Here is a 15,835-nt window from a genome sequence, read left to right as displayed (position 1 = left end):
TGCTGTCTTCATTTCTCCTTAATGTGCATTTCATTGAGTTCAAGAACTTCGGATGTACCGTCTTCTCTTTTTGCCAACACAATCCCTGCCTCCGTCCCTCTTCATTCAAACAGTCAGATGGCTCATGCGAGCAAGTCCCTCGTGGCCAAGCAGCCAGACTGCCAGAAATTTATGACTAGCCATGTTCTTCAAAGATGGTGCCACAACCAAAGCATGGCAGGATGACAGATCGTACCTTCGATGTATAGTGACAAACAAATTAGTGCAAAGATGCTTCTCACTGCCTTCCAGATGTGCTGGGCGCTGCGATATGGAACAGCCGGTGAAAAAAAGTGGCCACGTCCCATCTGTGCTTTGTCTAAACCAACAGCGCAGCAGTTTGCATGGAACAAAAAAAAAAAAAAAAAGTGGGAATTAGTCCGATTAGATCTGTCATAAGGCGAGATGGAAACTTGATTTCACCGGAGGGAGAGGAAAGCACTTTTTTCCTACTTTGGGATTACATTTATGCTAATTTACAGTCCTGTAATGGCGCGGCAAAGCGGTAAATGTGGATCGGAAATCTGCTAGCCATACAGTGAGCAATATCTGAAGGAAGTTATATCCAGAAAAGTCACAGTAACAATATCATTTTTATATCAGGACTGCATTGAGTAGATTTGTATCCATTATCACAAAACTCAAAAACGGAGATTATAAAAAAAACAAAAAAAAATAAAATAGGACCGCACTACATATTTACAGGTTTCTTTTGTACTTTTATATAAGATGTGAGAAAAGAAAGTAACTTCTGCGCGTTGGCCATATTTGCAATACAAGCTTTGGTGTTGATGACAATGCTGTGCCACGGGCGAGATGTGCAACAAAACGCTGAGCGGCAGAGACATCACTGACCTGCTTTGTGTCATTACAACAAAGACTTATCTTCCTGGCTGTGCCTTGCGAATACGCCGGAGTGCTTGTTATCAAGCGAGCGAGGCGACAAACTTGATCCAGGTTTGAGTCCTCGGCTTCTTCCGATTGCTTGTAAATGAGTCATTCTCATGGATGACAGTCTACATTAATAATGGATTTTGCTTAGCAGGAAAAGGAGTGTGCATTACATCTGCCACTTATCAGGGACGGATCATGATTTGATTTGTGTTCCTGTTGGCTCTTTACTGCCTAAATAAAGTATTGAGGTAAAAAAAAATAATAAAAATTATTTCCTTATTGAAACTATACTTTCTTTATAGGCACTACTGAAGGTTTGCTAATTTTTCAGATGCTTTTTTCCCAAAAGGCTTTTTGGCGTTGCAACGCACTATTCACGAGATCCCTCTATTCTAGTGCTAAAAGCTTTTACTTTACAGGGCCAAATGCGCAACATAAAAGAAACATGGTGTGAAAAATTCATCTTGCATTGCTATTTTGAACACCATTTCTAGACTGCACACATGTGACATTAAAAGGCTTTTATCCTCTGATTTTCTGAGTTTTCAGGCACGACACGCTAAGGTGTTCTGTGACTGTGCTGTCAAAAAAAAAGGAATATACACATATATATATATATATATATATATCAAATGAAACTGTTGACTTTTACACAGTGCCCAGTGGCGCATCTAGACACTTTTAGCTGGGGTGGTAACAAGTTCAAATGGGAAGGGGGGGCGGGGCTTAACCTAGCTTACTTGTCGTTCTGCTGTCAGCCATGACTATTGAGTCGCTGTGTTTTTTTCTTTATATATGTGAGCTTACTGACTGTAATGTCGACCGAGACCCTTGGAAGAAAACGTATTATTTTCAAAAGCATCTTTTTCATTGTACCAATTCCACACCGGGAACAACGGCCTTGATCGACTCTGAGTGGTTGCTTTTCAACGACACTTTTTCAGGGCCGTCCGATTACAATGGCATCACTTTTTAGAACTGCCAATATGAATGGGATATGGCGATGGGTTTTGCATGCCACTCATGGAAAAAAATAAAATAAAAATCTCATCCTGCATGCCCTCTGCTGCCAGATATGAATTGAAACTGACAAAAATAAGTGTTAGATAAATAAAATTAATGACTCTGTTATGTCCTGTAAGTATGCCACATTTTCTTTTTTTCTCATTTTTTTTTTTATTGGGGCAAATGTTATTTTAGATATTTTCTCCTAATAAAAAAAATGAGGATTTCACACACATAATGGTTCGCAACCCTCAAAGGTTTTCATGCATCGCTTTTAACGTGATTAAATGAGATGCAAAACCTGCCAAACACTAACCCCTGTTGAAAAGAATTTCAAAAGAAAGAAGTGACTAAAGGCAATAAATATTTCTACATTTTAAGCTTCTTCATGACTCCTAGTTCAAGACACAACTGTGTACAGACTTCTGCGTCCCTATGGTGATAAATCTGAACCAAAACGAAACTTAACGCAACCTCTCTGGAGATTTCAAAAGACTCAGATTAGGTATGTGACAAAAATCTATTCTCAAATTGGCGGGAAACAAAGCAGCCTCCCATTCAGCTGTTTAGCGATCTCAGTATGGGGTTTGCAGAAAAACACGAAGAGTAGCGAGACAGAAGAACGCAGTCGATGATTTCCCCCACAGCCCGCTCCAGCGATGTCTGCCTTCGCTCATCTGACCCATTCGTTATGCTGAGCCATGGGGAAATCTGATTGGGCTCATTACCCTCTCCTCACAACAGATAAAGGGAGAGCATGGAGTCATTCACATGGCGAATGGACACGCATCAAATTGTTGTCGCTATCAGGAGCCTGTGGCCACGTGCCAAGACTCTCGTCCGCTTCTGCCACTTTGGTGGAAACAAACGCGTCCGTCTGTGTCACGCCGTGCGTCGAGGGGATGGACGCAGTGAGCTGAGACTTTATTGGCATGCGTTGTCTCCTTCATTCATCCCGCTGATGAATGAGAAGGAATGGAAGAGAGATACTGTGAAGGGCACGCAAGGTAACGGTGTCCGCATCAGGCGTGACGCGTTTGATGAACTCTGAACTAGAGGAAGACTTTGCAGTCAGACTTTACAATAGAAAGCTGTTCATCCAAAATGTACTGTCACATTATTGTCCTGGATAGGATCTTGGATGCACGGAGTTGACTAATTAAGATACTGCATCTCCCACTACTACAACCCGATATTTTTTGGTGGACACTTTAACTCAGGGGTGGGCAAACTTTTTGATTGGTGGGCCAAAATTTGACAAAGGAGCCGGACCAGGAGTAGATGCATGGAGTGTTTTGGTAACCTCACCTCATCGGAGAAAAAAAATAAATAATTGTGAATAAAAGCATTACAACAAAATATTTGTCTTTGACACATCAGAATATTTAGAAAATAAAAGATTAATAAGGATTACTCATTTAATTTTTTTCATGTTCGGCAGGCCGGATTAAAACGCTTAACGGGCCGCATGTGGCCCCCGGGCCGTAGTTTTCCCACGCCTGCTTTAACTGATATTTTATACTAGCAATTATGGGGGATACTCCTTTATTTTAATCATATTTTTCCTGCTATTGAGTGCAGATCCACTTTATTTTATGCCCAAGTCAAGCAGGTGTAAAGAGTGAGTAAGTGCATTTTTTTAAGACATAAAGACATTGACATGAGATGAGCTCACGCCTGTGTTAAATTTCCTCTTCCATTTCATCTTATCAACATTCAAATCAGCATCGGTAATACAGACGACCATTAGTACCATTATTGTGCGAGTTCTGTATTTTCTATTTAAATTTACGAGGTTGAAAATATACTGTGCTTCACTGTGAAAGAAATCAATCAGCCTTCACACTGTTAACCACGAAAAGAATGTGCCATTGCTGTTGTACGTAGCCCACTCATAAATCCGACCAACATGTGCTTGTGCCAACACTTCATAAAGCTGCGAAATGACGATCAGTGGTGACATTTGAGAGATGACCTCTAACTGCACATAGTTGATTCAGCATGAGTTAGTGGAAAAACATATTTTCTGCTCAGTGGCTACATCCTCAGATAGTTCAAATGAACTGTGGGCTAAGTTCTTCTCACTGTCAGAAGTGAGTGTGATAAAATTCTGGGCATGTGTCAGTCCTTAAAACAGAATTTTCATTTATTTATTTATTTATTTATTTTATTTTTTTTATAACTTAAATACAAACATTGACTGGACCACTGTTCAGAAGTAGCTCCAAGCCAATTCCAAATTTTGTAGTGCTGTGTACATTCACGCATGATGATGGGCAATGCCTGAGCTTCACACACAAATGTTTAAAGGGGAAGTCAACCCCAAAAATGAATTTGCAATAAAATGTTCTATGCTCCTTCACTAGTGTCAACATGCAAATGTTTTTCCATGCGCGATAACACAAAATCCGGCCAGCGTGCGATTACTTGGGGTTGGTTCGCTCGTGGGAATGTATCAACGCTCCGTAAAGAAATGCAATTGAACGAATGAAAATAAATGTACGTGGATATTTATAAAGGAGGCCGTGGGTTCGAGTTTGCATGTTTTCCCCGTGCCAGTGTGGGTCTCCTCCGGGTACTCTGGTTTCCTCCCACATTCCAAAAACATGCCATGTTTTACTAAAGGCCTGATAAAATATCAACTAATTTGAAAATGGTTTAAATAATGTTGGTTCGGGGAGTCATTTAGCTCCAAATTGCTGCTTGTATTTGTCTTTTGTCAATAATTAGGTCAGAATGCAAAAGGCTGTATTGTGATGTTGGCCCATAAAGACCAGCACAATTTCAACCTCCGTGTTTAGAGCAAATCCGTGTGTGTCAATGACTCATTTAGCCTCTTGAGTGCCGTTGAGCTGTGATGAGAACAGGAGCTCACCGAGGGCCAATCTCATTCACAACCTTCTGCTCTTTTCCAAACGTGTTTAATACACTGTACTGTTTAGCTATCCGAGTCTACCTCAATCTTACGCTTGTATCTTATCCACCTATCTCAAGTCATTCCTCCCGCAAAAGATCGCTATCCTTCCCTCTCCTTGAAATCTCTTTTATTGATGATTAGCTGATGTTCCAAACACAGAGGGAGTGTAATTAAGGAGCCAGACTGGTCTGTCAATTCTGCTCAGTACTGCATGAAGAGCACCAAACTAAGTGTTTGCTCTAATAGGGCTTCAAACTGCAAACAACACGCATACCTGGGCTACAGGGCGTCCCCTGGGGGATAACAGGAGAGAACAGCTACCATCAAGTTAGCTCTAATAAGAAGGGAAGTTTATCACCAAAGTGAAGGGTCTGTGTTCAAGTTAAAAAAAAAAAAAAAAAAAGACCTCGGGTATATAACCACTTTTGCTGTGTTTGGTCTAATACTTATAAAGGCTTTTAATCGCTTATACTATCGAAGGTTTTCCAGCGTTGCCTTGCTCATGTTGACTGTGCGTGTCCTTTGTCTCACCTCCAGAGAAAGTCAGTATGCTGTCGGCATTGATCACTCCCTTCAAGTACATAAGCCCTGGGACCAGCAGCACAGAGGACGAGGACAGTTTAAGTAAGTTCGTCGCTTTTCTCTCATTCTCTTACGTGGTGGTCATGGAAATGATCGGATTGTCGTCGTTTGGACCAAAAACGTCGGGTTTAAAAGTGATCAGGAAACATATCCCAATTAATCGATCAAAGCGATCGATAGAACGGCAACACAACGCGCCTCATCAAATGTGTAAAAGGACGTTGTCATCTTTGGGCAAGATCTAGACATTTTTGTTAATATCCTATCAGTAATGCAATAGGCGTCTTTGTAACTGGATTTGAAGAGCATATCACAGACTTTCAGCCTCTGTGCTCACGGAGGATAGACGTGTGAAATAAAGCAGACCACAGACAGTTCTCTCATCCTTTCTCACTAGTGGAATCCCCACCCCCGTTACAAATAGGATTTTTACTTTGCATTGGCCACAGGGACCAATGTTTCTCACTTACAACAAGGATTTCCAGCCAATTTAGAGGCAGATTACAGAACGATTTGGCAGATAGCATCCCCATTTTAAGGGATTTGTATTTTAAAACGCTTAAATATCACCAAGCCCCGTGGTACAAGATTGGTTCATTATCATTCCCTTGTATATCAGGTTGTTCAATCTGCCTGCAGAGATTTCCTAGATCCATTTTGTTCAGCAGAGATTAAGTACATTCTTTTTCTTCAGGTACCAGCAGCGCAGAGGTGAAAGAAAACCGCAACATTGATAACTTGGAGGATCGCTCCTTGGCATCTGCTGAGTGTCAATCACTCTTCTGCTCTGAATCTGCAAGAAGTGGAAGTTCCAATTTGAAGAGGAAACGGCCTCTGGAGGAAGACAACAACGGTCACTTGAGCCAACTCCGTCTGATCTATAAGAAACTGTCCTGGTCCGAGGCACCCAAGAATGCTCTGGTTCAGCTCAATGAGCTCCGTCCAGGGCTTCAGTACCGCATGGTTTCCCAAACGGGTCCTGTGCACGCTCCTGTTTTCTCCATTGCCGTTGAGGTTAATGGATTGACCTTTGAAGGAACGGGTCCTACAAAGAAGAAAGCGAAGATGAGGGCGGCTGAGCAAGCCCTCAAATCCTTTATTCAGTTCCCCAACGCTCCTCAGGCCCACCTCGCCATGGGAAACATTTCAAACCCATCAGCTGACTTCACCTCAGACCAAGCCGGTTTCCCTGACACTCTTTTCAAAGAGTTTGAATCTTCCCCATGCTCTGCTGGCCTCACCTTTTGCAATTCAGAAACAGAAAGTCAACTATTATCAAGTGAGCTACTGAGACATGGACGCTTGCTTCGCCATACCTTGGACCTGATGGTACAGGCTCAGCAGAGGTTAGGAGGAATTGTTCCAGAGCCAAATGCGCCCAAGAGTCCTGCGGTACTGCTCAATGAGCTCCGCCCAGGGTTGCGCTATGCCTGCCTTTCCGAGCGAGCCGAGGGCAGGAGGCTGCGAAGCTTTGTGATGGCGGTGCGCGTGGATGGACGGATTTTTGAGGGCTGTGGTCGCAGCAAGAAAATGGCCAAGAACCAGGCAGCGCAGTGTGCTCTTGAGGCGCTCTTCAATATCAAGAGAGCCCCTGAAGGCAGGATAGCTCTCAAAGCCAGCAGGAAGATATGCCATCATTTACCCCAGGTGAGTACAGAATTAGCCTTCTTTGTTTGTGTCACTAAATTTCTTTAGCTCACACTCCAAACGCACAATGTGTCGTCATGACCAAAACAGGAGTCGTCCAACTCAAAGCCAACTAACTGATTGAAGAATTAATTTAAAATGACAAGGGATGCAAAATTACAGTAGAATCTGCATGATGAAACGAATCAGAATAATTTGAACTAGAACGACAAATGTACTCTTTGTCGTTCGAGTCCAAATGGAAAATACTGTCATAAGTAGCACCATGAATCATTGCAATTAACTACCTACCTAACTTTGAGTCAACTCTGACGGTGGAAGAGTACAAAAGTAATGGGACACTGCTGGAGTCTTTCGCCCCTCGCATATTCTTCCCTCTCTTGTTCTTCTCTTAAAAAACTCTGTCGAGGTTGGTTTTCTGGAAATGATCCTTTACTCCCTGATCAGAAGTTGACTCTCTCATTTGCAAATATCTCACATCATGGATGATGACGATTCAAATTCGGCAGATTCTGGAATCTAAAATTTTTAACTTCAAGACCTCAGGGAGATGTCACTGCATTTATATTTAAATCCGTCTGTTTGTTGGTCGTTTTGTCATGCATTGGAAGGCGCATAACAAATGAAATAAAATCCACATCAGGACACAGTTAAGTTGTTTCAATTTTGCTAATTGTGTTATGGCCTCACAGCGACGACAAGCATAAATCTGGTCTCTCGCTTCGAGCTGATAGAAAAGCATAGCAAAAAAATAGACGAGCAAAACACTGAGCCCATGTTAGGATCATTTACGGAAATTGCAATCAGAGCGAGGAAACTAGTTTTTGAGGAACATGAGGAAATTGAAAGTCACTTGCGAGATTGTCTGGCACCTGTTGATACTATTCCAAACTTAATTTCAGCTGCAGAATTCTACTAATTACGTGTTCAGACTGATATATTTAGTTGTTTGGAAACTTTAAGACTTATTATTGTCAATTGAAAGAACTTTTATTGTTTTCTTTTGAATTCTCATATATTTGTACTCCAATCATCACTCTCCCATCAGTGAACAATCGTAAGAAAACTATATCCAGTAAAAGGTCGAATAAAACACCGCAATTCATTTCTTGTACTCCATAGTCTCCCGCCCGAAAGTCTTTTCTTGAAGGCTTTTACTGACACAGTTGTGTCGGGCACATGTTGTGTAGTATTAACATCCTTTTCCATCCTTGAAGAAATAAACTGGCAAGTGTCCTTCCCCGGAGCATGACATCAACCTAGCAAACCTGCGCTTTTGCCTTGGAGAAACTTTTCCCTTTCTCCGTTCTGCCACGGTGTCTAAAGCGATTTGAAGAGGATTTGGCGCACCAGTTTAGTTCCAGAGAGCACTCTTTTTGTGGAGATTTCTTGAAAGTCAGACGAGCTGTCTGCCAGATTCACGAGTTATTCATTTCAAATGCTAAAGGAGAAAAGTTGAACAAGTTGTACATGCGTGTGGGAATAATTGCAGCGTGTTTGGAATGTGATGTTCAAGTGTCGCTTGCGGTCGAGTGCAAATGCTTTTACCCTATTTTTGTGAAGCAGTTCTTATCCCAAATGCGTTTTGCATGAGCAATGGTTGACTGCCCTGCAGATGAGATGTGAAATCTGGGCTCGGATGCCAGCTGTAGTGCACGAAGCGTTATGGTCCGGTGCCGCTTATGGTTTTGGTGAGCAATCTACTTGATGGGAATCGTCGTAATGTTGCTTGATTGAAATCTGAATTTGACTGTTATCTTTACTAGAAAGGAATTTCCAATTTTTATCACAGAACCAAGAATGGAAGATTCATAGTAATAGAAATGGATTTTTGCATGTGATTTAAAGCAGCTGAATCGGAGAGACAAGATTATTGTACATTCTTTAACAAATTTTGCTTTGGTTCTGATGAACATCCATTTTGTCCAGGTATCATATATAATTAGCATACTCTCAGTAAAAGTACCAACGCTTGAGTTGTATTTTCTGATTGGCTGAGGTTGAGAAACGGTAATATATGGTGATCATTTAATCTATCCATTCATCAGTATCCTCGTTCAATTCAAATCATTGTTTAAACCGTGCTTGTAATCATAAATCTTGACATCAAAGACACAAAACAAAATTTTCATTTTGTGACGCAGTCTAATTGATTACGAATTACTCTAGGCTTGTCCGTCATACTGCTTTGGTAACACTGGTGGGAGTTAATATCATGGGCTGAGCTGCAATAGACCAGGTCAGGGAAGGATTATATCCTTGGCCAAGCATTAACCCCGCCAACCTCTTCTTAAAATAAAGGTCCAATTTGCCTCTTAAAATACCCTTCGACTCTACAATGAGAAAGTGTTGGCGTAATCCAGGCACCTATTTCGCGCAAGTGCAACGCTTAGCCATCTGTTCAGGCCGTGATTGGTCATTTAATCTATCTCGCATTTATGTCACAACGCAGTGCAGTGTTGCCATGAGCTTGAAACGTGTGTGCAGCGGCAGAGAGAGAGAGAGTTGGTGCAGGTGCTTGTGGAAGGACAGCACAGAGGTTAGTGGTCAGGATGCTGCACTCCGCCACCTTGGATTAAGGTTCATTTGATTAGGGAAATGTGCTCTGCAGCAGAGCTGAATGACAATTAAGGTTAATGAAGGAGAATGCGAACAAAGAAAGCATAAAAGGACCGAAGGTTCAAAGCATGCTGCGTTATAGTTTATGTCAATAAAGCGTTACTACAGAATACTTGCATTGGTCGCGATATCATCAAATATGAAATGTGACAAAGTGATTTGATTCACTTAACTCCTCACGGATAGAGAAGGCTCCAAAATGGTCAAGTGGAGTAATTTCTCTGCCTCCGGCGCAGCAAATTAAATATGATTTGAGACATGTGAAGGTGACCCCTGTCAGGAGGCGGGCTTTCAACAGATTGCTTTCTTTGTCTAATCTCTCCCACTTCTGATCTGTCTCACGATAAACAGCTGTGACAGGCTGATCATTAATTAATATTGCCACAACAAATTTGAGACTGTGAACGAGCCAAGCCGCCCATCTTAAAAAAAAAAAAAAAAAAAAACAAGTCACAGAGGAAGAAGGTGTGAACGACACATTTGAGAGGACTTCATTATCAGTGTTGCTTGTGTTACAACCGCAGCATGTGGACAGCGATGGCAGCAGATCAACACTGTGTGACAGCAAACCGTTCTCTTGTGATCAGATGTTATTAACGCCCTAAGGTTGTCGTGCAAATAGCCTGACAAACTATTCCAACTATTCGATACCTTTATATTTAAAATGGGCATTTATGCGTAGAGTCGGTGCTAATGTGTGTGGGGTTTTTTTTGTTTGTTTTTTTAGCTAATTTGGTGTCCCAGTTTCTTACTGTGCAAGATGATAAACTTATTCTTTTTTCTCCCTGTTTGGAAAAGTACGTTTTTTTTGTATATATACATATATATATATATATAATAATATAAATATATATATATATATATATATATATATATATATATATTTATTTTATTTATTTTATTTATTTTATTTATTTTATTTATTTATTTTATTTATTTATTTTTTTAATTGAGTTGTATGGTAACGTGAAAAGCGATTTCAAATTATTTATACGACTGAAATCGGGCTTTGAATAGGGTGTGTAGACTTTTTATATCCACTACATACAAGACAATCCACATTATAAAATGCTTGATTCTTTCAATGTAACAATTTTGAATCGAAATTAGGACTTTTTAGCAGAATTTACTCATTTAGCATCTAATTGTGTGGGTGTTTTTTTTCCTGACGAGTGCTCCTACTAAAACTGTAGACTCCCTACCCGTTAAACTTTTGTAGCTTCTTACCTCAGACATGTTTTGGTAGCATAGTGAATCTTATTTTGGCCAAGTTATTGCACAGTTTTGCATTTTTTTAGCTGTTCAGCAAGAAAAGCACAATGATATTTTGGATAAGGGTCACTTGAAAGTAGTAGCCCAGCTGTTGTACTACGGCCTGACGGAAGTTGATGTTTTTAGTGAGAAACACTGGAGAAAGCTGTAGCCACTTTAAAATAATGGATGCATGGATAATGAAAATTGCACATTTGGTGCGGCAACTGGCATGACACCCCACCCTCTGACTAATAAAACAATGAAATAAATAAATAAAAATTGTCGGCCGGAACAGTCGCTGAGAGCATTATAGTACCACTCGACTAGTATTTTGTTTGACAGCCCTCCACAGACAACGGCGGGGCTGCTCACTACGAGGTATCACCAAATCAAAAGGTCATAAAAACAAAGCATGTGTTCATCTGCGTTAAAGAAAATAGGGGCATTAAAATTATGTTAAATTAGTTCATTAAAGTTAATTAGTCATGAACGCATGAACTTAACAGCCCTAATCAAAGCTAATTATTGTCTGTGACCTCGGTAATTGATGTAAGGAAAGGGGACTAACGTGACTGCTGTGCATCTATGAAATTCCACCTCACTATTTCTCACGCGGTTTGAAATCCGCTTTAATTCAGGATTATCAGTTGCCCTTTCCACATGCCACATCACTCTGCTTTTTAAGGCAACCCTGAATAAAATGGAGATTTCTACGTGTGAAATTACCAAACGATGTTTTTGCATCTGAATGTACATAGAAAGGTTAGCGTCATCCTCAACTGTCCAATAAGTATGCAAAATATGACCTATGAGGCTGCTAAAATCTAATGTACCGCGTCAGCATGCAGCTTTGCGAGAAAATCCCTGAATGAGACAGTATCAAAATGGTTTGGTCAGGTCAAGTCATTTGGCATATCGTGAAAAACGCCCCTGCTATCTATCGGTTCCAAAGACCCTCGGCTCACCCTCAGATGTGCTATACTAAGTCTTCATTGCTTGAGACTGTCCTCCGCTCCTCCTCCTCCCCCCTTGCACGGCGTCTGGACCTGCGTGCTCGAGCATGGCAACAGTTAATTCTCAGGCACCCCTCACACTCCATTAAAAGCACAACCAAGTTCATTACAATTTCACAGGCGCTCAAGTAGCAAATGGCGACAGATAAATCATGACTATTGGTCCAGCGTGGCTGCTGCGTCGTTTGTTTATCTTTAGTTCTCAGGCAGGGGCGAGTTCTGGAAGTCCGGCCTTTTTAATGACCTTCCAGTCTACAGCGATGGACCCTCCTGTCACACACTGCATCATGTTTGGCAAATCACGTTGTTTGTGAGGGTAACATGCAAACATATGTACAGTATGCAGACTGATAGATGTTGCCTTGCGATTTTAAAACACAGACTCAGACATTAAGATGAATACAATGCAGCTTTAAACTTGCAAAAAAAAGTCCGTTTCTATGCAGACGGCAATTGTATTCCACTTCCATTGACTGATCAGTCCCACCATGAATATGCAGTCAAGCAGCATGTAGACTATCATGTACGCATTAAAAGATACCAGATGGTCGAATTCCTGTCGCCTGGTTTGATGACGGATATTGAACAAATAATTTTCTTCTTATGATCCCTTCTTTTAACCCATTTTTTTATGCATCGAATGCATCTTTTCTTTTTCTGACTTTTGTCTTTGAATACGACACTGGTACCTTATCCATCTTTTGCTTTCTGACGTAGGCCAAAATTTGAGTTCTTCAGTTTGTCTCAACAATAATAACACTTTTTTTTTTGCATTCTCTCCAATGATTTGGATTAAAGGTTATTATTTTTGGGGATTTTTACGCTCCACATTCTGCAAGGAAATGACAGAAAACTATTTTTGTAAAGGGGAGGTCATCCCATAATTTTTTTTTTTTGTAAAAATATGTTCGACATTCTTATTAATATTGTGTTTGTGGAATATGAGTTAAGCAGATTTTTTTTTTTTTAAGCCATCGCAAGGGGTGGCCATTTTGTCTCTGAAATGACATCGTAGTTGCACAGGTAACGACCAATCATGGCTCAACTTCAGCAAAAAGATGACAAAATGAGATGGCTAAAAAAAATGGGTGGATTATGCACATTAACTCATATTCCACAAACGCAATATTAATCAGAATGCCACGTTTAGATTAGCGGAGGTCCTTAGAACATTTTTTTGCAAATTATGTTTTTGGGTTGACGTCCACTCTAAATATAATCTCCACCTTCAAGCCCCAACAATTATGCATTAGTTGATTAGTCGCTATGCTTTATGCTAATAGCATTGTTGCCGACATCAATTCATTGTACTTCTCTGTTTTTCCTATAATTAGAAAGTCTTTTTCGCGGAAAAAAAATATGCTGAATGTGTAAAAGCTAATACATCCGTTACCTTTGTCCTGCTTTGCAAGACTAGACTAAGCCTCCCCGGGGATGATGAAATGGGTGAGTGAGGAATACGGTTTCCAGAACATGCATGTTGGTGTGTTGCCGTGCAGGGGCAAAATCCTGAATTGCATGGAGAAGATGAGGGGCAGGCTATGGGAGGGAGCGAGAGGTGAGGATGGATGGACTGCACTAGGGGGAAAAAGAGGGAAACCTCAGCGGAACAAAAGACCTTCAGGATTAATTAGGCGTCAGATTGGTTTCAGGGCACAGTCTGGGGGATGGGGCGTATTGAGAGAGATGGTGAGGCAGCAGAGAGAAAGTTCAGCATTCTGGGAAGACCTCGTGTCCTCAGCACTCATATTTCAGCCTGCCCGCCCATGAGTATACAACAGCCAGCTAGTTAGGAAATGTGCAGTGCCTGGAACTATTGACTAATAGATGGGGCACCTCTTTTTCCAACTCTGTGTATTTTTACATTATCCCACCGGGAAATCATGTTAGGGTCACGTATGTAGCATGTAATATTATGGTTGAATTGTTGTGCCCCATTTAGTGTTTCATATATCCTAAATATGATGTAGCATCAGCAGCAAATGGGTGAAATGTTCATTGTATGAATTGTATGAAAGCAGCATTTAACCCAGGGCTGGGCAAACTTTTTGATTAGCGGGCCACAATGGGTTCTAAAATTTGACAGAGGGGCCGGACCAGGAGCAGATGGATGGAGTGTTTCGGTAACCTCACCTCATCTGAGAAAAAAAATAGATTTAATTTGAAATGAAAGTGAACAAAAGCATTACAACAAAAACAGTATTTAGAAAATAAAACATTAACAAAGTTTTTCTCAAGTTCGGCGGGCCAGATGAAAACGTTTAATGGGCCGCATGTGGCCCCCGGGACATAGTTTGCCCACATCTGGTTTCACCAAATGAGGGTATTATAGTTCACGAAAACTTAAATTGAAAAACATGACATTTTTAAAAAAATCTAAATGAAAAAAATTAAAACTAATTGACTCTGCATCTTATGAAACTGAAAATGTCCTCCATTTTCTTTTTCTATTATCATACATGAGCTTCCTGGGTTGGTTTTAAATGTATTTATTTTGATATTGAAATTTGTTCTTTACTTTATTGCAAATATTTTTTTAAATAAACCTTGCACTTGAAAAACGCTATTACACATATTAAAAGAAAAAAGATATTTAAACTAATGAAAACTAAACTGAAATGACCCCTCCCCCAACAAAAAATGGGACTGATTAAAAACTAACAAACTGCTCTCAAAACCAATTAAAATTAAATTATTTAAAAAAAAAAAGAAAAAAAAATTAAAATGAAATAAATCTGATTCCTAACCTATTATTGGATATGGGCAAAGGCTAATTTAACCAGTATAGTTTTTGTCATTCATGATTTCCATGACGTTCCATTGTCTATCAAAGGAAAACAAAATCTCTTTGTGATGAATACATTTCCTCACAGTGTGTACTGCACAGATTCACGGCATGCACACACACCTCATTCAATGGAGGCATCCGTTTGGGCAAAATAAATTAATCCCATTTTCTTAGGCAAGAGCAAATGTCAAAGGCATTGTTTTGATTGCCTCGTGTTGGTTGGTTCGTCAACAGGATTAAACACAACCACTCTCCTCGGAACGTAACGTATTGTTGCAAATTGAAATAATAAATCCGCATAGATAAATATATTTTTGTCTTTGTCGTTTGCGTCACGATAAGACCTTTCCCCATCCTGACAGTCATGTTTCATCCAAACATCTTCATCCTGGCAATATTCACAAATAAACACAAATCATGCTCCATGATCTGCTTTATATATATATATATATATATATATATATATATATATATACATATATATATATATATATATTATTTTTTTTTTTTCATTCAGTACTCTTGCGCTGACCTTTTCCGTCTTACTTTTGTGCTTCCAGAAAATCTTCATTTCCAATGCAGGTCACAGAGATCACCTCATGATTTGAAATGTGGCCCTAGGGCCGCCCGTTAATGCTGTCTGAGTTGTTATTGTCACACCAGAATGTTCCTTTGACGGCACGTCTTCTCCTCGTGTGCAGGAAGTGCTGAACTCTGCATGCAGAGGACACACAGGCTTGCCCGTGTATATTTTGTCACCACTGCGAATAACATCATTGAGGCCAAAGTTGTTGACTTGCACTCACACTTTTAGTGTTCTTTGCTTTTGATGCCACGTAGTTCATTTTAGGCTTCGCCATCTGTCTGTTGTCGTGCATCACCTGCCCTCCGCCCGAGAAAGAGTGCGTGAACATATGATAGCATCCTCATCGTAATAGATTGGACGTAAAAAGAAAGAAGCATTTGTTGTAGTCAATCTAGCAGTCTGCCGACTTTGCTGACGTCACCTAATGGATTTCAGTAAATGTTAAATGAGTATAAACCAAAGGTTTTTTTTTTCATTTTTTTTTGCAAATT

At 40.3% G+C, this 15,835-nt stretch overlaps 1 protein-coding gene across 2 annotated transcripts in view; it reads left to right on the top strand.

The window, feature by feature from the left end:
- The window catches only part of adarb2 (adenosine deaminase RNA specific B2 (inactive)), a 109,280-nt gene that overhangs the window by 67,910 nt on the left and 25,535 nt on the right, over nt 1-15,835 (top strand). The window contains exons 2-3 of one of the 2 annotated variants that reach the window (XM_088283297.1): nt 5,393-5,479; nt 6,132-7,084. In XM_088283297.1, the coding sequence (XP_088139423.1) occupies nt 5,393-5,479; nt 6,132-7,084 (1,040 nt within the window). Of the gene's footprint in view, nt 1-5,389; nt 5,480-6,131; nt 7,085-15,835 lie in introns of both variants that reach the window. The other variant, XM_088283296.1, reaches the window with a different exon arrangement.

This window comes from Idiotropiscis lumnitzeri, chromosome 19 (genome assembly GCF_059441095.1).
Source record: "Idiotropiscis lumnitzeri isolate Australia: NSW breed Sydney's pygmy pipehorse chromosome 19, RoL_Ilum_1.0, whole genome shotgun sequence".
Classification (NCBI taxonomy): Eukaryota; Metazoa; Chordata; class Actinopteri; order Syngnathiformes; family Syngnathidae; genus Idiotropiscis; species Idiotropiscis lumnitzeri.
The sequence above is the reverse complement of the archived record's forward strand: the minus strand, read 5'-3'. Positions and strand labels throughout refer to the sequence as shown.